Raw genomic sequence first — 21,066 nt, forward strand, 5'->3', positions numbered from 1 at the left:
ACAGAAGTGGAAATTGAGGCTACATTGCACTTTTAGGGAAAATTTGTTTTTATGCCATTTTCTTAAGACAACTTTTCTTGGTGGAGGAAAAAAATAGTCATGAAGAAAGGAAGAATTAGATATGTGAAGAAAAAATAATTAAAAAAAATTAACCTCGTTTGGGTCATACGATAGTTGATGATTTTCCACTGACTTATCTTTCATCACTGATGATACATTGACCTCTATCAATGCTCCTCACCTTTTTTTTTTTTTTTTTGAAGCTTATAGTAGCTGTTGAACAAGAAGAAATTCCCAGACTTCAGGCCTTGTATGAGAGAGGCCTCCAGAATGGTATCCAGGGCCTGAGGCTGATCCAGCAGGAGGATATAAAAAAGAAGGAGCCATATTGTAGGGTAAGTGATTAACTAGCTTCAAAGGGATGTTTTTATTTAGAGCTTAGTCCTGTGACATGGAGGCTGAGGGTGAGTTTATAGGAGGCAGGAATAATGTAAAATCAGTCAGATAATCCTGTCACAGAAGTAGTGAAGTGACAGACACAAGAGGGCATTGCCACAAACTCTGGACACCTGATTTCTTTCTCTGTGAGAAAATACCAGGTGTGAGCAACATGAACAAAGACAGGAGGAGGCCTGAGACCACATGGCATGTTTGGAAAACACTGAGCAGTGAGGTGTGATTGGGAGCATTGAGTATATAGGGAAAGATAAGAGATGAGACTGAAAAGGCAGGGTTAGGCCCACATAAAGGGCTTGGCATTCATGCTAATAACATTGAAGTTTATCCAGTAGGCATGGGGAGCCATTGAACATTTTTGGAGGAGGGCAGCTGTAGTGTCTGATCTATATCACAGGTGGATAAGGCTGGCATGAATTTGAAGAGTAGCTTGTAGACTATCTTCCTTAAACTTGCCATAGGGAAAAAAACAGATCTTTGTTCATGAAAGAGACAGGAATAGTAATATAACAGTTATTCTGCATGTTAACTTTCACTGATAACCTTTCAGAGACTATTAGTCCAACTTCGCAGTTTCACTGACTGTTCCAATGAATGGCTAATTTTCTCCTGTGGGTAGAAATTTAACTGTCCAATAGCTGGACGTCCGGAACGTGTCTCAGAGAATGTGACCTTGAACTCGCTATCAGGCAATGCTTTTTAACTTGGTTTAGAGAAACACTATGGGAAATAGGCTGGAAAATGTGTAGACTATTAGACCATTTATTTGTTCATCTACATCTCTCAGAGTGGCATGTCTACACTGCAGTGTTTTGTCTTCCCCATTCTACTCCTTGACCCCAATTACTGTCTTTGAATTGTGCTTTGGTTTTATGGCATCAGCCTATGGAGAAGGTCATTGTGTCAATCACTGTGACCTCCATTGTGAGGATGTGATTGAGGACATAAGTTACTCACTCTGTTACACAACATCTTGCTCTGAGAACCTGCAGGAGACATTTCTCTCAGATCTTAGTTCTGAGAATAATTTTATTCTTCCTGACCACAGTTGGCTTGTTTTTATCTTATGGACATTGAGTGATTTAACTGATTGCATTGCCCTGTGTACTTTGGCTGCAAGGAAGCTCAGAGATACATTTGTGCCCTACTCCTGCCAGATATCTAGGGCCTTAAACACACATTTTTATTTTTGTATACTAACTTCCCTCTTCATTTCATCTTACCTTTCCACCCTCCTTTTCTGTCTACCCTAATTTCTTGGAACCATAACGTACAATGGAAATTATAAATGGATAGCTTAGTGAATTTTCACAAAGTGTGACCAGCACCCAGGACAACAAACAAATGTTACCAACCTCCCAGTACTCCCCTCATGTCCTTCCACTGGGACGTTTCCCCTAAGAGTAAACACTGTCCTGACTTCTTACATCATAGGTGGTTGAATTTTAGGTAAGTAGAATGGTATAATATGTGTTCTTTTGTATCTGAACTTTTTTTTTTTTTTTTAAGACAGGGTTTTGCTGTGTTGCCCGGGCTGGAATGCAGTGGCACAGCATTATTATAGCTCACGGTAACTTTGAACTCCTGAGCTCAAATAATCCTCCCACTTCAGCCTCCCGAGTAACTGGGACAACAGGTGTGTGCTACCACATCCAGCTAATTGTTTTTTAAAAAAACTTTTTAATTAAATTTTTTGTTAACCCAGGCTGGTCTTGAATTCCTGGGCTCAAGTGATCTACCCATCTTGGCCTCCCAAAGTGCTAGGATTACAGTTGTCAGCCATCATGCCCAGCTGTGTCTGGGCTTCTTAAGTTCAATATTGTTTATTAAATTCATCCATATTGTTACATATATTTGTAGTTTGTTTGTTGTCCTTGCTGTATACCGCTATGAATGTAGCATGGTTCATTCTACTGTTGATGGGCATTTGGATAGTTTCCAATTTGGGACTCTTCCAAAAATTGCTGCTATGAAAATTCTAGTACATATGTTTTAGTGAGCACACATACACGTTTTTATTGGGTATATACCTATGAAGGAACTTGCTAGTTTGCAGTTTATGGATATGTTTAGCTTTGGCAGGTATTCCAGAGTTTTCCAAAGTGTTTGTCCCAATTTATACTCTCATGACCGTTCCAGTGCTCAATATCCTCAACCAACACTTGGTATTGCTTATTGATTTTATTTTAGCCATTCTGGTGGGTATGTAGTAGTATCATATTATGATTTTAATTTATATTTCCCTGTGGATTCACACATTTATGCACCTTTATATGTATTTATTGACCATTTGGATATTTTATTTTGTGAAGTACCTGTTTGAGTCTTTTACCCACTTTTCTATTGGGTTGACTGTCTTTCTTATAATTATTAATTATTCATTTTAGGACATATGTAGTCTGGATATGAGTCTTTTGTTGGATATATATATATGTATATACACACATGCACACACACAAACTGCATATCACAAATATCTCCTCCTACTCTGTAGCATGTCATTTTATTTTATTTTATTTTTTTGGAGAAACAGGGGGTCACTCTGTCACCCAGGCTGGAGTGCAGTGGTGTGATCATAGCTCACTGCAATCTTGAACTCCTGGGCTCAAGCAATCTTCCTGCCTCAGCCTCCTGAGCAGTTAGGACTACAGGTGTGTGCCACCACACCCAGCTAATTTTGTATTTTTGTATTTTTGCAGAGATGGGGTCTTGCTATGTTGCCTAGGCTGGTCTCAAACTCTAGGGCTCAGGTGATCCTCCTGCCTTGACCTCCCACAGTGCTGGGATTGCAGCGTTTCACTTTCCTAATATTGTCTTCAGATTAATAGAAATTCTTAATCTTAATGTTACCAATTTATGCCTATGTTTGTTTTTTATGGTTAGTGTTTTTTGCGTTTTAGTTAAATTTTCTGGATGCATTCAAAGACTTTGTAAGAGAAATAAAATAAAATAGAAAAAAAAAGAAATCTTTGCCTAGCCCAAGGTCTAGAAGATATTCTATGTGTTTCTCTAAAAGTTTTACGTTTCACATTTAGATCTGCAGTCCATTTGGAATTGATTTTTATATATGGTATAAGTTAGGGGTCAAGGTATATTTTTTCCCCAAACGGATACCCAGTTGAGTCAGCATCACTTATCAAAAAACCATTATTTTCCCACTGTGCTGCAGTATTGCCTTTATGATATCAGATATGTGGTGGGTCTATGTCTGGACTCCATTCTGTTCCATTGCCTCTTCTGTGCTACTACCATAATGTTTAATTATAATAGCCTTTTTTTTTTAATGGGGTTTCACTCTGTCACCCAGGCTGGAGTGCAGTGATGTGATCACAGCTCACCATGGCCAGCTAATTTTAAAATGTTTTGTAGAGACAGAGTCTCACCATATTTCCTAGGCTGGTCTCGAACTCCTGGGCTTAAGTGATCCACCTGCCTCGGCCTCCCAAACTGCTAGGAATACAAGCATGAGCTATAGTAGCTTTTTTTTTTTTTTTTTTGAGACGGAGTCTCTCTTTGTCACCCAGGCTGGAGTGCAGTGCCACCATCTCAGCTTACTGCAACCTCCATCTCCTGGGTTCAAGCAATTCTCCTGTCTCAGCCTCTCTAGTAGCTGGGATTACAGGCACCCGCCAACATGCCTGGCTAACTTTTGTATTTTTATTTATTTATTTATTTATTTATTTTGAGACGGAGTTTCACTTTTGTTGCCCAGGATGGAGTGCAATGGCGCAATCTCAGCTCACCGCAACCTCTGCCTCCTGGGTTCAAGTCATTCTCCTGTGTCAGCCTCCCGAGTAGCTGGGATTACAGACATGCACCACCAGGCCCAGCTAATTTTGTATTTTTAGTATGGATGGAGTTTCTCCGTGTTGGTCAGGCTGGTCTTGAACTCCCGACCTCAGATGATCCTCCAGCCTTGGCCTCCCAAAGTTCTGGGATTACAGGCATGAGCGCCTGGCCCTATAGTAGCTTTTTAATGGGCCTGAATATCTGGTAGAGTAAGGCCTTCAGTTTTTTTCTTCAACGTTGTCTTGGCTTTTCTTGGATCTTTACATTTCTACATGAATTTTGGAGTTAATTTGCTAAACTCCACAATATAACCTGTTATGATTTTGATTAAGGTTGCACTGAATCTGTATGTCTATGTGGAGACAATTTACATCTTTGTAGTATGGAGTCTTCCAATCCTTGAACTTCATATATCCCTCCCTTTGTCTGGATCTGTTTTGATTTATTATATAATGTATTATGATTTTCAGGATATAAGTCTTGCATGGCATGTCTCTTACATTTGTGTCTACAAATAATTTGTATTTGATGTTTTCTGATACTCATTAATAGTATTGTTATTTAAAGTTCATTTTTTATTTGTTTGTTGCAGGTATATGTGGAAATATAATTGATTTCTGACCTTGTATTCAACTTTCTAGTTAAATTTACTTATTGGTTCTAAATAATTTGTCTAGAAATTCTTTTGGATTTTTTATACCCAAACATTTTATCTCAAATAATAACTATTTTATTTCTTCTTTTCTAATTCATATACTTGGTTGATCCAATGGTTAATCCTAGTTTGTATAGTTTTATATGTGTTTTTTTATTTTTACAAACTGCTTCATCCTTTCTGCAAAAAGATAAGATAAAAATGTATTTTTTCAAGTTCAGGACAAATAAAAGCTTAAAGGAAAAAAATATATATTTTTTCTCTTTATCTCTGGTTGTAAAGTTAAAGTTGGTCAAAATGTGCAAGATTTGTTGAATTCATGTAAAACTCCTAAGACGCTGATAGTACCCAGGAGTCTAAATAATGTTGAATGAGTTCTTCCTGCAGAGAAGGTTATAGCATCTTGGTCTCCAGCAAGCCACTATTCCTTTCCTGGCACCCAGTCAGGATAATCAAACTATTTTGCTTGTGGGATACACTAGGTCTTGTTACTTCCCTTTTCTCTCCTCAAATATTCCTTATTTCTCTGAGATAGTGAATTAGTGACTGATTTTTTTAAGTAGAATATTTTCATTGACCATCTTATTTTGGCCACCTGCTTATTTCACACTCTGAGCAAATTCTAAATGGTCAAAGTCAAGGTTGGCAAATTCTGTCCTGTGGGCCAAATTCATCTTGCCACCTGTTTTTGTATGGCCTGAAAGCTAAAAATGTTTTTTGTTTTTTGTTTTTTTTGAGACGGAGTCTCACTCTGTCACCCAGGCTGGAGTGCCGTGGCACGATTTCTGCTCACTGCAACCTCTGCCTCCCTGAGTTCAGCAGTTCTCCTGCCTCAGCCTCCTGTGTGGCTGGGATTACAGACACATGTCACTATGCCTGGCTAATTTTTGTATTTTTAGTAGAAACAGGGTTTCACCATATTGGCCAGGCTATTCTTGAACTCCTGACCTTGTGATCGCCTGCCTTAGCCTCCCAAAGTGCTGGGATTATAGGCGTGAGCCACTGTGCCTGGCCATGCTAAAAGTGTTTTTTACATTTTAAGTGTGTTAAAAAAAATTAAAAGAAGAACATTATTTTGTGATGAATTAAAATTGTATGAAATTCGTCCAGGCATGGTGGCATGTGCCTGTAATCCCAGCCACTTGGGAGGCCGAGGCAGGAGAATCGCTTGAACCCAGGAGGCGGAGGTTGCAGTGAGTGGAGATTGGGCCACTGCACTCAAGCCTGGGCAACAGAGCGAGATTCCATCTAAAAAAAAAAAAAAAATTATATGAAATTCAAATTTCAGTGTCCATAAAGTTTTATTGAAATACAACCACAAATATTCATTTATGTATTGTCTGTAGCTGTTTTTGTGCTGAACAGCCTCATTGAGTAGTTGCAACAGAGATCATAAGCCTAGATAGTCAAAAATATTTACTATCTGTCTCTTATAAAAAAGGTTGCCTACCCTTGGTCTAAATAGCAGGTAGCTACTGAAGGACTTGAACAGAACACTGACAGTCAAAATGTACTAATTTAGCAAAGTTTATCAAATTTGAATATGTAAGATGGAACTGGACATGGGAAGAGGAGAACCAAAGCCACTTATTGTTATTTTTGAATTATCTGATTCCAGTAATTCTCAGACTTAAGGGAGTTTTGACATGTTATCCTTTAGTTTATCTTGTTGCATCCTTCCATTTTTTAAAATTAACTTAGATCTAGCATAAGGTGAGCACTATAATGTAGCTGTTGAAAAGTCAAACAGACATAAGCTCCACTTTCACATCTGCCTCTTTAATGGCTGTTAACGTTGAGTAGGTTATAATCTTTCTAATCCTCAGACTCCTCCTTTGTAAAATGGAGATTGTTTTGAGAATTAAATGAAATACTATATATAAGGCATTCGGCTTATGTTAATCCCTTAAGAAATGGTAGATATTATTATATGCTTATTTAAACAATCCTAGTAAATTCAAATTGGTTTTGTTTGAAATATTTGGGGATGTTTTCACTTCTGCTTTCTTCAGCTTTTTTTCTGCCAGCCTCCTCTAAAGCCATAAAGCCAGCCTCCTCTGGTCAGCTCATTAGAGTGCTCTTTCTAAACCTTTGAATGAGATGCTCCCTGAATCATGAATTGTTAGTAAAGCTAATTAGATCTTTAAACTAAATTTGTTGTAATTTTGTCTTTTAACACACTCAATGGTTTTGTAATGCACCGTGTAGATAAGAAACACGATAATAGATTTTCCTGTTAAGATAATTAAGAATATTTAATTATGTGTATTCTTCCCCCAGTTTGTATTTCCCCTTTTCCTGATGTGTTACATTTATTATTTTATTCTTTTTATTTTCTTTAAGGCATATCAGTCTTTTTTAGAGTGAGATAGCCTATTTTAAAACAATGGAGAGAGATCCTGGCATATTATAAAACTAGGGTTGTGAATAATTGATATAAGGGCTGGTTGTTTAGACTGATGTTATGCTTCAGGGAAAAAAAAATGCTAGTATTAAAATTAAGAAATTAGGAGGCTGTTACGTATGTGGGAGCAGAGAGTATATGGGAAATCTCTGTACTTTTGCTCAATTTTTTTATGGACTTAAAACTGCTCTTAAAAAAGAGTCTACTTAAAAAATTTAGATTAAACCCACTTCCTGTTTCTTAGCTATGCAGTCAGTGCATTACAAAACTGTTGAGTGTGTTAAAAGACAAAATTACAACAGATTTAAAGACCAAATTAGCTTTTTTTAGTGATTCATGAATCAAGGAGCATCTCATTCAAAGATTTAGAAAAGGCACTCTGATGAGCTGACCAGAGGAGGTTGGCCTTTATAGGCAGAAAAGAGCTGAAGAAAGCAGAAGCAGAGAACCACTGCACTCCAAATAATTTAATTGTCGAGTTTGAAAAACAGGATTACTGGTATCCTAGTGGTACTGAAATTTGGAGAATTGGTCTATTTGATTGTTGTCTGTTGTGTTGTTGTTGTTAAGGCTTTAGAGACAGAAAAAATCGGAACAGGAACCCATGATTTTTTATATTATGTATTACCTAAAGAAAAGCAGATTGGTTGTTTCAAAGTTACTTTCCTTATAAGGTTAAAACAGAGGCCAGGCGCAGTGGCTCACACCTGTAATCCCAGCACTCTGGGGGGCCAAGGCGGGCAGATCATCTGAGGTCAGGAGTTTGAGATCAGCCTGACCAATGTGGTGAAACCCCATGTCTACTAAAAATACAAGAATTACCCGGGTGTGGTGGCGCATGTCTGTAATCCCAGCTACTCGGGGCCTGAGGCAGGAGAATTGCTTGAACCAGGGAGGCGGAGGTTGCGGTGAGCTGAGATCGTGCCGTTGGACTCCAGAAAAAACAGAGAAGACTTCCTTATCAAGCTGGCTGAAACCAGCCTGTTTGGGAACTTGGCTGTTAGTTATCTCTTCTGATTTCTTAGGTCATATAAACAACTTGGTTTCCATCGGGTGAGGAGGAATTTTAGTGTGAGTGACTCCATTTTGGTTTGGTCTGTAGAGGCCTAATACAGAAGCTCAATGCAAAACAACAGCTTCCTATATATGTTATTAAACATGTCCTTCCTGAAAATAGACTAAATCTATTGCTGTTTCATAGCTTTATATGATTTTGATGGAATTTGATTGTGAACTAATATCAGAATTTCACATATTTTCAAAAAGCTAGAAAAAAGGATTTTGAATTTTTACAACACAAAGAAATGATAAATGTTTGAGGTGATTGATATACTAATTACCCTGATTTGATCGTTACACATTGTATACACATACTGAAATATCATTGTGTTCCATAAATATATACAACTATTGGCTGGGCGTGTTGGCTCATGCCTGTAATCCCAGTACTTTGGGAGGCTGAGGTGATTGGATCATTTGAGGTCAGGAGTTCGATGGCAAACATGATTAAACCCCGTCTCTACTAAAAATAAAAAAAATAGCCAGGCGTGGTGGTGGGTGCCTGTAGTCCCAGCTACTTGGGAGGCTGAGGCAGGAGAATCGCTTGAACCTGGGAGGCAGAGGTTGCAGTGAGGCGAGATTGCACCACTGCACTCCAGCCTGGGCAACAGAGCGAGCCAGACTCTGTCTCAAAAATAAATAAATAAATAAATAAATAAATAAATAAATAAATAAATAATTATGTGTCAACTAAAAATAAGTTTCAAAAAATTTTTAAAAACACTTTCATTGATGTGCTCCTATCAAGTATTGCCTTGAAGGATGAAAGAATTGATAACCTCCTTCAAAAGGACATGCCAATTTTTAACACCTTTTAATTTTTATTTCCTTTGAAAAGTCTTTCAAATGTTAAGATTGGTATCAAAAAGAAAAAACGTACATCTGAGCTGCTGGCCCCATGATAGATTTGGTCATGAAAATAATTTAATTGTAGAGTTTGAAAAACAGGATTACTGGTATCCTAGTGATACTGAAATGTGGAGAATTGGTCTATCTGATTGTTGTCTGTTGTGTATACTTGTTAAGGCTTTAGAGATAGAAAAAATTGGAACAGGAACCCATGATTTTTTATATTATGCGTTACTGAAAAAAAAACTTTTCAGATGTTGTAAAGGTTATGGATGAGTCTGGATATTGTTTTCTGTACCTGATGATGTGACCATCACAGGTCCTTGGAATGAGGTCAGTGAGATATGTGTGCATAGGTAATGAAATTATATGTATTACACACACTTTTGTGTCTTATAAATAAAGAAACTGTTTGTTATTTTCCCAGGGTCAAACAGCTCCCAAAGAGTTCCCACCCCAAGATCTGACTGAGAACTGGTACTTTTTTCTGTTTGGTTCAACCAAAGGTTCTTTGATTACTATGTGCCAAATACTGTGTTAGACACTGTAGATAGATAAGAAGATGAATAAGCCGTGGCTGTCAACCTGAAGGAGGTTATAGTGTAAAAGAAGATATAACTTAATATAGCGATAAGTATTCTGATAGAGCTGGTACTCTCCTGTACCAATGTTAAGGGAATGCTTTTAGCTTAGTACAATTGTTTAAGAAACCCTCAGAGACAAACCCCCACTTGAAAGATGAATGAGTAAAATAACTTATAAAAGAGGCATATTCTGCTTCTCTTTGAGGCCTCCACGATATACTTTATATGATTCTAAGTTGTAATCATTAGTGTTTACATGTGTTTAGGGATGGCAATATGTAGTAGAACATGTAGTTTGATTATTTTCTAAAGATGTTTTGAATAAAGTCCTTCCTTCCTCACCAACCTCACCACTGCTATATGATAAAATGTCACCACTGCTATATGATAAAATAGTGGATAAAATGTCCATGGTACAGGGTCACTTCTTTGTTTTCCGGGCCCCCTAGAAAGAAGTTTACCAGGGCAGCTCTAAAGGGTTTCTTAGACCAGGTCCCTTTAAGAAAACCAAGTATCATCAGGGAGAGGCCCTTGGAAAATTTTAAACTGCCACTGTAAACTTTGACTTGGGAGGATAGCTCTTTTTATTTTTTTTTTAAGTACTTCTTGCAGAGCATGGCTACCCCATAAGCAGTATGTCCAGAGTAGCTGAAGATAACTCTTGACTGCTCCCTCTCTGGGCAAATCCTCACTGCTACTTTGACCTCTGGTCTGCTTTTGCCATTTTATTAATACTGTTGGTCAATCACATGTTCATCTGTTCCTCTGTATCCTGACTGAGATCTGCTCTCAACTTTCCCTGTCCTGCTTGCCTGGTTCTTGCCTGGTTCTGATCTGCCAAGGCCTCAGATTTCAATCTCTGACCTGCTGACCTGGACAGTTCATGCCCAACCTCCTGGGTGACAGACACAGCCAGCCTGTCCACCAATACCACCCCAACTTGGCAGCCTCTACCTTGCAGCTAGTCCCAGGCCAGAGCATTGGATCGCTTGGTTATGATGACTTTTTTCACCTTTCTACAACACACATGTATAGGTGAGGAACACCAACATCTTATGAGGAGGGGGAAAACCAAGACTAGAAAGAGAAAGAAAAGAAGGGACGCCTTCTAGGGAAGGTCTGGAATGGAGTAAGGGGGACCTTATGTGTTTAAACACAGCCCTCAAATTCAATCCTTCAGTAAATGTTTGAGTGTCTTCAGTGTGTCAGACGTTGTGCTGGGTAATGGGAGCATAAGATGAATAAGGAAGCTATTTGAAATTGTAAAAAACAATTGATCGAGAATGAAGCACTTTTACAGAATGTTTTTATCCCTCTGTTATACTTGTCACGTAATTTTATGCTAGGTAAGGAAGTTTTCATGGACTAATCTCTTGGTATTATCCTAAGTGAGCTTCTAAGGTTATTGTACCCAAAATATTGTTTATAGGTTGAAGTTGAGTTATAGTTACTGACATGTGAATTTAGTCAATGACTAAGTCTTATGTTTATTGACTGTATCAAAACAGAAGGAATGATTTCGTATGCTTGGCAAATACTCTCGTATTCTAGAATTGAGACTGTCAGGAAAATGATGAAGTTTGCCAAACATTGCTTTTAGTTTGTTAAAAAAGAGACTGTTGATGTTTTGGGAGTCTTTACTCTCAGTGTGACCTGGTCATTAGGAAACATTGGTCACAGTTGGATAGCAAAGAGAAAATCTTTTTCTAAAGACGGAGTCTCTGTTGTCCAGGCTGGAGTGCAGTGGCGTGATCTTGGCTCACTGCAACCTCCGCCTCCAGGGTTCAAGCGATTCTCCTGCCTCAGCCTCCTGAGTAGCTGGGTCTATAGGCGCCTGCCACCACGTCTGGCTAATTTTTGTATTTTTAGTAGAGATGGGGTTTCACCATAATTGGCCAGTCTGGTCTCGAACTCCTGACCTTGTGATCCACCTGCCTTGGCCTCCCAAAGTGCTAGGATTATAGGCGTGAGCCACCGCACCTAGCCGCAAAGTGAAAATCTTCTAAGGGCCAAGCAGGTGAATGTGTTGGGGTAATGGTCAGGTGGTGAATACAAGAGTGAGATCTTTACAATAGTATTATATCTGATATTATTTTAAAACCACAACAACGATAGTGCTGTGCTGGCCAAATGAGAGGATGGCAGAATTTATCAATAGCACTCACCTTCTGGATGTTATCCTGGATAGCAGGCTACCCTCTTGGGAAAATTGATTGGGAGAACTGATATACTGATATGCAAAAAAGGGCAACAGAAAATGGTGCTGTTAACAATGATCACCAAAATGTAGTCAGTACTTAGTGTGTGAAATTCTCCTCTTATCCTTTTCTTTAGAATTAGAAAAGGTCAATGACATGTTCAACATTTATTCTAAAAAAATAAAATAAGCATGTGTTATATAGGTTATTCACCTACAGATTGATGAACATTGATTTGGACATGTCTTTAGGGACAAAAACAGAAACAAACAAACAAAAACCAGTCTATTAATTTCTTGTATTACCTGAAGAAAAAGTTTGAGTTAACCACATAAAATCTCCATTCCATATTTGTAGTCTCAAAGATAGGGTCTGGGCAGCAAGTCAAAGCAATGCTCTGGAAACATTGTGAGTAGCTAGAACAACTCTTGAGTTCTTACCAAGTATGCACAACGTAGTATGTGCTACTGGGAAAAATCTCACTAGAGCTTATTTAAAACATAATTGTTTGATGATACGGAATTCAACTCAGAATCAGATATGAATCAAATCAGAATCAGGTATGGTGAGGGATAAATAAATGGAAAAACTCATTGTAGCAGCAAGAAAAGCTTGGCAAAATCAACTCCTCTAAAGGACAAAATTGTTTCTTTTTTTTTTTTTTTTTTTTTTTTTTTTGAGACGGAGTCTTGCTCTGTCACCCAGGCTGGAGTGCAGTGGCCGGATCTCAGCTCACTGCAAGCTCCGCCTCCCGGGTTCACGCCATTCTCCTGCCTCAGCCTCCCGAGTAGCTGGGACTACAGGCGCCTGCGACCTCGCCCGGCTAAGTTTTTGTATTTTTAGTAGAGACGAGGTTTCACTGTGTTAGCCAGGATGGTCTCGATCTCCTGACCTCGTGATCCGCCCGTCTCGGCCTCCCAAAGTGCTGGGATTACAGGCTTGAGCCACCGCGCCCGGCCAATTGTTTCTTGATTATAGAGATTTTGTTATTTAGCAAGTATTATTTCTCTTATCTGTTATCTTTTCATAATTCTGTTTCAGGGTCTAATGGCGATTGATTGTCCACATACTGGCATTGTGGACTATCGGCAGGTGGCTTTGTCATTTGCCCAGGATTTCCAAGAAGCAGGTGGCTCTGTCTTGACTAATTTTGAAGTAAAAGATATTGAAATGGCTAAAGAAAGTCCTTCAAGAAGTATAGATGGTAAGCTATCCTTGTCTTTTCTATTGAAAAGATCAGCCCTCCATATCCATGGGTTCTGCATCTGTGGTTTTAACCAACCGAGGATGAAAAATATTTGGGAAAAAAAAATAAATAACAGTAGAACAATACATAATACAAATAAAAAATGTAGTATAACAAAAAATAGCATTTACATTGCATTAGGTATTGTAAGTAATCTAGAAATTATCTAAAATATCCAGAGTCTGTGCACAGGTTATATGCAAATGTTATATGCATTTTATATAAGGGACTTAAGTATCCTTGAATTTTGGTATTTGTGGGGTTCCTGCCACCAATCCTCCTTGGATACTAAGGAATAGCTGTACTTACAGTGATTTTTTTTTTAATTGGGATATTTTTGGGGGTAGTACTGGTGGGAGAGCCACAAGGAGCTAGGCTAGAGTACGGTGCAGAACCAGAGGTAGGGGCAGAAGGGACAAGGATGAGACTGAATGTGAGAGAACTGGGACTCCTGGAGGGTCTTGTGCTGGTAGAACCAGACCCTGGTCCGACACTTCTGACTGGTGCTAAAATCTGAACTGCCAAGGCTGTTTATGGAAAATTCGTCTCCAAACACTTCCCTACCCTGTAGGTTAGAGTCAGCATCTCTTGACAATGCTTGTTAAAAATGCATTTTTTTCTCCTTGGGGCAGAGTCTTGCTCTGTCGCCTAGGCTGGAGTGCAGTGGCGTGATCCCCGCTCACTGTAACCTTCGCCTCCCAGGCTCAAGTGATCCTCCCACCTGAGCCGTCCGAATAGCTGAAACTACAGGTGCTTGCCACCACCACACCTGGCTAAATTTTGTATTTTTCCTTTTTTTTTAATTTTAATTTTTATAGAGATGAGGTTTCACTATGTTGCCCAGGCTGGTATCGAACTCCCGAGCTCAAGTGATTTTCCCTCCTCGGCCTCCCAAAGTGCTAGGATTACAAGTGTGAGCCATCGTGCCTGTCCCAGTTTTTGTATTTTTTGTAGAGACAGGGTTCCACCATGTTCCCTATGCTGCTCTTGAACTCCTGGACTCAAGTGATCCATCCACTTGACCTCCCAAAGTGCTAGGATTACAGGTGTGAGCCACTGTGCCTGGCCAATAGCTAACATTTATTAAGCACTTAGTGCTTTCCAAGTATTAACTCATTTGACTCTTAAAATTTTCTGTGGCAGGGTACCATTATTACTCACATTTTTTTAGGGTGAGAAAACTGAGACATAGAGAGAGTAAGAAACTTGGCCATGGTTGTACAAGTAGTAAGTGGTGGAGTCTGGATTTCAACTCAGACAGTCTGTACCTAAAGCCCACATAGTTAATTACTGAACTATATTGGACCCACACCATGTTCCCCACAAGCCGAATAATGAGCAAGAATTTCAGATTAACAAAGATGTCAGGTGGAAAGCTTCACTGGTTTAAATGAAGACAGAAGAGTTTGAGAAATTGGTGGTTAGAATGAAGGAAAAAGACTGGCTGTGAAGCACAACAGGAAGGTGGAAGCTAAGAGGCTGGACTAGGAAAGTAGGATACCAAGGTAATTGCAGAGGGGAGGTCTAGGAAAGGGTTTCTTAATTCTGACGCTATTGATATTGGGGCCAGATCATTCTTTGTTGTAGGGGGCTATCGGTGCACTGTAGGATGTTTTGCAGTATCCCTGGCTTCTGTCCACTGGATGCCAGTACCATCACGCCCCCAAGTGATTACAATTAAAAATGTCTCTAGGCCAGGCACAGTGGCTCACGCCTGTAATCCCAGCACTTTGGGAGGCCGAGGTGGGCGGATCATGAGGTCAAGAGATCGAGGCCATCCTAGCCAACATGGTGAAACCCCGTCTCTACTAAAAATACAAAAAATTAGCTGGGCGTGGTGGCTTACGCCTGTAGTCCCAGCTACTCAGGAGGCTGAGGCAGGAGAATCACTTTAACCCGGGAGGCGGAGGTTACGGTGAGCCAAGATCATGCCACTGCACTCCAGCCTGGGCGACAGAGGGAGACTCTGTGACAAAAAAAAAAAAAAAAAAAAAAAAAAAAAAAAAGGTGTCTCTAAACGTTGGCAAATGTTCCCTTAGAGTTGGGGGTGAAGGAGTCACTCCTGGTTGAGAACCATTGCTCTAGACTTACAGTTAGACTAGTTTGAACAACCAGGTATAGAAATAAACCAGTAGACTAAAAAAAGGACAAAGAACCATAAACTGAAGAATTTTGAAAGTTCCTATAAAACCAGAATTTTATAACTATGAATGATAATTTATTTTTTTTTATTTTATTTATTTTATTGATTTTTTTTTTGAGGCAGAATTTCACTCTTGTCACCCAGGCCGGAGTGCAATGGGATAATCTTGGCTCACTGCAAACTCTGCCTCCTGGGTTCAGGCGATTCTCCTGCCTCAGCCTCCTAAGTAACCTAAGTAACTGGGATTACAAACGTGTGCCACCCCATCCGGCTAATTTTGTATTTTTAGTAAAGACATGGTTTCACCATGTTGGCCAGGCTAGTCTTAAACTCTTGACCTCAGGTGATCTTCCTGCCTCAGCCTCCCAAAGTGCTGGGATTACAGGCGTGAGCCACCACACCCAGCTTGAATGATAATTTGTTATACTCCTGGAAAAGAGAGAAAAAATTTTCATATGACATGACATTTCCTTTTTGGCTTGTCTATATATATCAACATGTAAATTAGTCTTCCAGTGTGCTAGACTTTACCACTCCTAAGGAACATATACCATTCTGGAGAATTTTTTTTTTTCCTTTTTTTCTCCCTTAGAAGTCTGGACAGCAAATCTAATTGTGAAGTTAAAATTTTCAGAAGTACTTTGAGAGGCCAAGGAAGGAGGATCACTTGAGGCCAGGAGTTTAAGACCAGCCTGGTTGGCCGGGCGCGGTGGCTCACGCCTGTAATCCCAGCACTTTGGGAGGCCGAGACGGGCGGATCACGAGGTCAGGAGATCGAGACCATCCTGGCTAACACAGTGAAACCCCGTCTCTACTAAAAAAATACAAAAAACTAGCCGGGCGTGGTGGCGGGCGCCTATAGTCCCAGCTACTCGGGAGGCTGAGGCAGGAGAATGGCGTGAACCTGGGAGGCGGAGCTTGCAGTGAGCTGAGATCCGGCCACTGCACTCCAGCCTGGGCGACAGAGCGAGACTCCGTCTCAAAAAAAAAAAAAAAAAAAGACCAGCCTGGGCAACATAGCGAGACCTGTCTCTACAAAAAATTTTTTAAAATTCCCTGGGCATGGTAGCACACACCTGTACTTCCAGCTACTTAGGAGGCTGAGGCAGGAGGATTGCTTGAGCACAGGAGTTTGAGGCTGCAGTGAGCTATAATCACATCACTGCACTGCAGCCAGGGCAACACAGTGAGACCTTGTCTCAAAAAGAAAAATTTTTTTTTTTTAGGACTGAGGGCAGTGGCTCATGCCTGTAATCCGAGCACTTTGGGAGGCCAAAGTGGGTGGATCGCTTGAGCTCAGGAGTTCAAGACCAACCTGGGCAACATGGTGAGACCCCATCTTTACTAAACATAAAAAAATTTGTTTTAATTAAATAAAATAATTTTTTTTTAATTTGCAAAATCCTATGGGACTCAGATGTCCAGTTTACCGATACAACTATTCAGGTTCTGTATCTCTAAATGGCAAACGTAGTCAGTAGGAAAATTGGCAAACCTTGTGTCTCTGTGAAGAGTACAGGACTGAATTGATCCTTTTATTGACAGCTGTAAATATGTCTGTATAAAGCAGTGACCTGGGAGGCACGGTGGCTCATGCCTGTAATCCCACAGTTTGGGAGGCCGAGGTGGGTGGATCACCTGAGGTCAGGAGTTCCAGACCAGCTTGGTCAACATGGTAAAGGCCCGTCTCTACTAAAAATACAAAAATTAACTGGGTGTAGTGATGCGTGCCTGTAACCCAGCTACTCCGGAGGCTGAGGCAGGAGAATTGCTGGAATCTGGTAGGCAGAGGCTGCAGTGAGCTGAGATTGCACCAGTGCACTGCACTCCAGCCTGTGCAACAGAGTGAGACTCTGTCTCAAAAAAAAAAAAAAAAAAAGCAGTGACCGATGTGGCTCAGTCTTAGAGAGGTGTCAGTACCACCAAGGAGTAATTTCAAAAGAACTCTTTTGCTTGTATATTTCTTTTGTTTTTTTTCTTCTTTCCAGACAGCGTCTTACGCTATTGCCTAGGCTGGAGTGCAATGGCGCGATCTTGGCTCACTCCAACCTCCGCCTCTCAGGTTCAAGTGATTCTCCTGCCTCAGCCTTCTGAGTAGCTGGAAATATAGGCATGCATCACCATGCCCAGCTAATTTTGTGTTTTTAGTAGAGATGGGGTTTCATCATGTTGGTCAGGCTGGTCTCAAACTCCTGACCTCAGGTGATCCACCCACCTCAGCCTCCCAAAGTTTCAGAGTTACAGGAGTGAGCCACTGTGCTCAGCCTGCTTGTGTATTTCGAGAACCATGAAAGGGATCCAAGCTATCTTTTTAAATATCCTTTTTCTTCTTTTCTTCCTTCTTCTTCTTCTTTTTTTTTTTAATTATAAAAAGAGACAAGGTCTCACTATGTTGTCCATGCTTGTCTTGAACCCCTAAGCTCAAACGACCTGCCCACCTTGGCCTCCCAAAATACTGGGATTCCAGGCATGAGCCACCGTGCCTGGCCCAAAATGCAAATGTTAGCATCACCCAGACTTACTGAATCAGACTGTCTGGAAATAGCACCTAGTAATAAGCTTTTAGTGATTTTTAGACACACCCAAGTTTCAGAATGTCAGAATGACAGCCTAAGGTCATAAAATGATCTGGTCATTTGGAACTCCCCCCACCTCATGCCCAGCCTCCACACAGTTTAAGAGTGCAATTAAGAGTTTGTCTTGTTTTGCTTTGAGGGCATTAATATTTTTTTTGTCCAAATGATAGATTTTTGAGGCTTCTATTTGCTGTTGAGAAATTTGAAGGAGAAAAAAAGTAGTGTTCTGTTCTTTCTTCCTTGACAGGTTTTTAAGGAGATCTAAGCCATCTGAATCATTCTGTCTTTCTGAATTCTAAAATGATGAGCAAAATTGTTAAATAATTAAAGTTTTTTTAGGTAGGTAGCATAATAAACCAAATTTATGGTACAAGTAGATTATATTTATCTGCTCTATGTATGCTTTATAAAACTTTGAGATCCCGTGTATCTGAGTGGGAACTAATTTTTTTTTTTTTTTTTTTTTTTTTTTTTTTTTTTTTTTTTTTTTTTTTGAGACGGAGTCTCGCTCTGTCGCCCAGGCTGGAGTGCAGTGGCCGGATCTCAGCTCACTGCAAGCTCCGCCTCCCGGGTTCACGCCATTCTCCGGCCTCAGCCTCCCGAGTAGCTGGGACTACAGGCGCTGCCACCTCGCCCGGCTATTTTTTGTATTTCTTAGTAGAGACGGGGTTTCACCGTGTTAGCCAGGATGGTCTCGATCTCCTGACCTCGTGATCCGCCCATCTCGGCCTCCCAAAGTGCTGGGATTACAGGCTTGAGCCACCGCGCCCGGCCTGGAACTAATTTTAAAAATGGTCAGTTTTTTATTGGAAGTTTTTGTGTTGCGAGAACTCTTGCTTCTCTAAGCAATGTAGAACCTGCAAAGAATCCAGTAACCAACACGTGGATGGCAAAGTTTCTCATATCATAGCTTTAGTTCTGTGGGAAAATACATACTGGTTTATGATGATCCATTATACAGTGTGGTTTCCAGGATTATAATAGCTATGTCTATGTTGGAGGTCAGGTGGGGTATGGTTTGTAAGCATAGATTAGATGAGTTAAAACCAAGCTAAAAACACTGGAGTTTTATATGTTGTTAAGTATGAACTAGTTTCATTGTTATTTGGTAAAAAGTTTCAGAATGAACTGTAGGGTACAATCATAGTAATGACAGAAAAAAAGTTATTTAAGTTTGTTGCTAGTGTAATATTTCAAATAATATTGGCCTTTTGCTAAAAATAAATTTTTTACTTTTTTTTTTCAGGAATGCAATATCCAATTGTTATAAAGAATACAAAGGTAAAGATTCTTAAGCAAAACTGCTGGCTACTTTATTTCCCTCCCCTTTATTAAAAATTAAATTAACCCACAGGGCTGTATTTTAAGTTATTGAATGGCATTTATCTAATGTAAAAGTAATTCTGAGAGAATTTCTTTTAGGGATGTTTAACAGCTTTTATTCTAAGGAGAGTTTCAGCTTGGGAATGTCCTAATTAAGTGACTGTGCTGGCAAAGAACAGGATTATAAGCATATGGAGTGTTTAATTTTAAGGCAAAACTGATAGATATTTTATCACTCTGCCTACTGATCTCCACTAACTTATTAACTCTCTATAAATTAGAAGACTTCGGTAGAGGGAGTACACAGGTTTTCCAGAGGGAGATGGACTGCTTTTTTTCATCTTCACATAGACCTAAAGCAAGAACCACTGAATGGCATAGAAGCAGTGGATTCCCTGTAGGTTCACTGCATCAGGTTGTACTCAAGGGAGCAGAGTCATTAATGAGTGCTCTAGGATTTATTATAGAATAAGACCTTACACAATTGTGGAAGTTTCTGGGAAAGTGTAGATTCAGAAGAGAGTTGATGGATCAGTAATTGGGAAACAGAGCTGAATATGGAGCTAGAATTCACTGGACAGTGGGTATCTGTCTGTCACCTCTTTGGACTAGGATGACCTTCAGAGAATAATACCTGCTGATTTACTTCTGCTGCCAGATTATTATTATTATTATTATTATTTTGAGATGGAGTCTCACTCTGTCGCCCCAACTGGAGTCCAGTGGCGCAATCTCGGCTCACTGCTAGCTCCGCCTCCCGGGTTCACACCATTCTCCTGCCTCAGCCTCCCAAGTAGCTGGGACTACAGGCGCCCGCCTCCACGCCCAGCTAATTTTTTGTATTTTTAGTAGAGACAGGCGTTCACCATGTTAACCAGGATGGTCTCGATCTCCTGACCACCTCGGCCTCCCAAAGTGCTGGGATTACGGGTGTGAGCCACCGCGCCCGACCCTCTGCCACCAGATTATATGCAGCTCCTGTTTTGACCAACTTTAAGTTGGAACCATGAAGAGAAGGGGATTCTGTCAAGCATAGTTCCTAGCTTAACCAAATGGACACAGTACAAACCCCTACAGTCTACCCTTTGTCAACCTGACATCTGTCCACGCCCCTTATAACCTTATAATGATATTTAGCTTCCAAATAAAGACAGAAGTAAAAGTATGCTTCCACCTAACAAGGTGTAACTATCTTTCATAGGACTGAAGACATGCTAACTAACTCTCAAAAAAACAAACAAACAAAAACAAAAAAAACAAAGTCTACTTTATCCCTCCTGGGTTATGTTTAATTTTTACTAGCTGAGTTACACTCCCGCTTTGAGATCCTGTAACTTAAATACCAAGATATAAGGTTAACCACTATTTAAGCATTTTGTATTAGATAAGTAGTTCTCAACTAGAGGCAGTTTTACTTCTCAGGGAACATTTGGCAATGTTTGGAGACATTTTTGATTGTCACAACTGGGAGAGGGGAGGGGCACAGCAACTGGGATTTGGTAGGTAGATACCAGGAATGTTGCTAAACATCCTTCAGTGTGGGGAATAGGCCCCCAAAACAAAGAAATGTCTATCCCCCAAAGTCAGTAGTACTGAGGTTGAGAAACCCTGTGTTAGATAATGTGGAAATGGTAGAGATGAGTATATTAGTCTTCTCAGACTTCCATAACAAAATAGCACAAACTGGGTGGCCTAAAAAGCCCACAGTTCTGGAGGCTAAAAGTTCAAGATTAAGGTGCTGGTAGGGTTGATTTTTGGCTTGTTAATGGCTGCCTTCTTACTAT

The 21,066-nt window shown here is 40.0% G+C and overlaps 1 protein-coding gene across 1 annotated transcript in view; it reads left to right on the plus strand.

Moving 5' to 3' along the window:
- The window catches only part of L2HGDH (L-2-hydroxyglutarate dehydrogenase), a 72,878-nt gene that overhangs the window by 18,408 nt on the left and 33,404 nt on the right, over window positions 1-21,066 (plus strand). Inside the window, exons 4-6 of the mRNA XM_003901774.3 lie at window positions 264-395; window positions 13,036-13,198; window positions 19,206-19,240. Coding sequence (XP_003901823.1) covers window positions 264-395; window positions 13,036-13,198; window positions 19,206-19,240 — 330 coding nt within the window. The remainder of the gene's footprint in view (window positions 1-263; window positions 396-13,035; window positions 13,199-19,205; window positions 19,241-21,066) is intronic.

This window comes from Papio anubis, chromosome 7, assembly GCF_008728515.1.
Source record: "Papio anubis isolate 15944 chromosome 7, Panubis1.0, whole genome shotgun sequence".
Taxonomy (NCBI): Eukaryota; Metazoa; Chordata; class Mammalia; order Primates; family Cercopithecidae; genus Papio; species Papio anubis.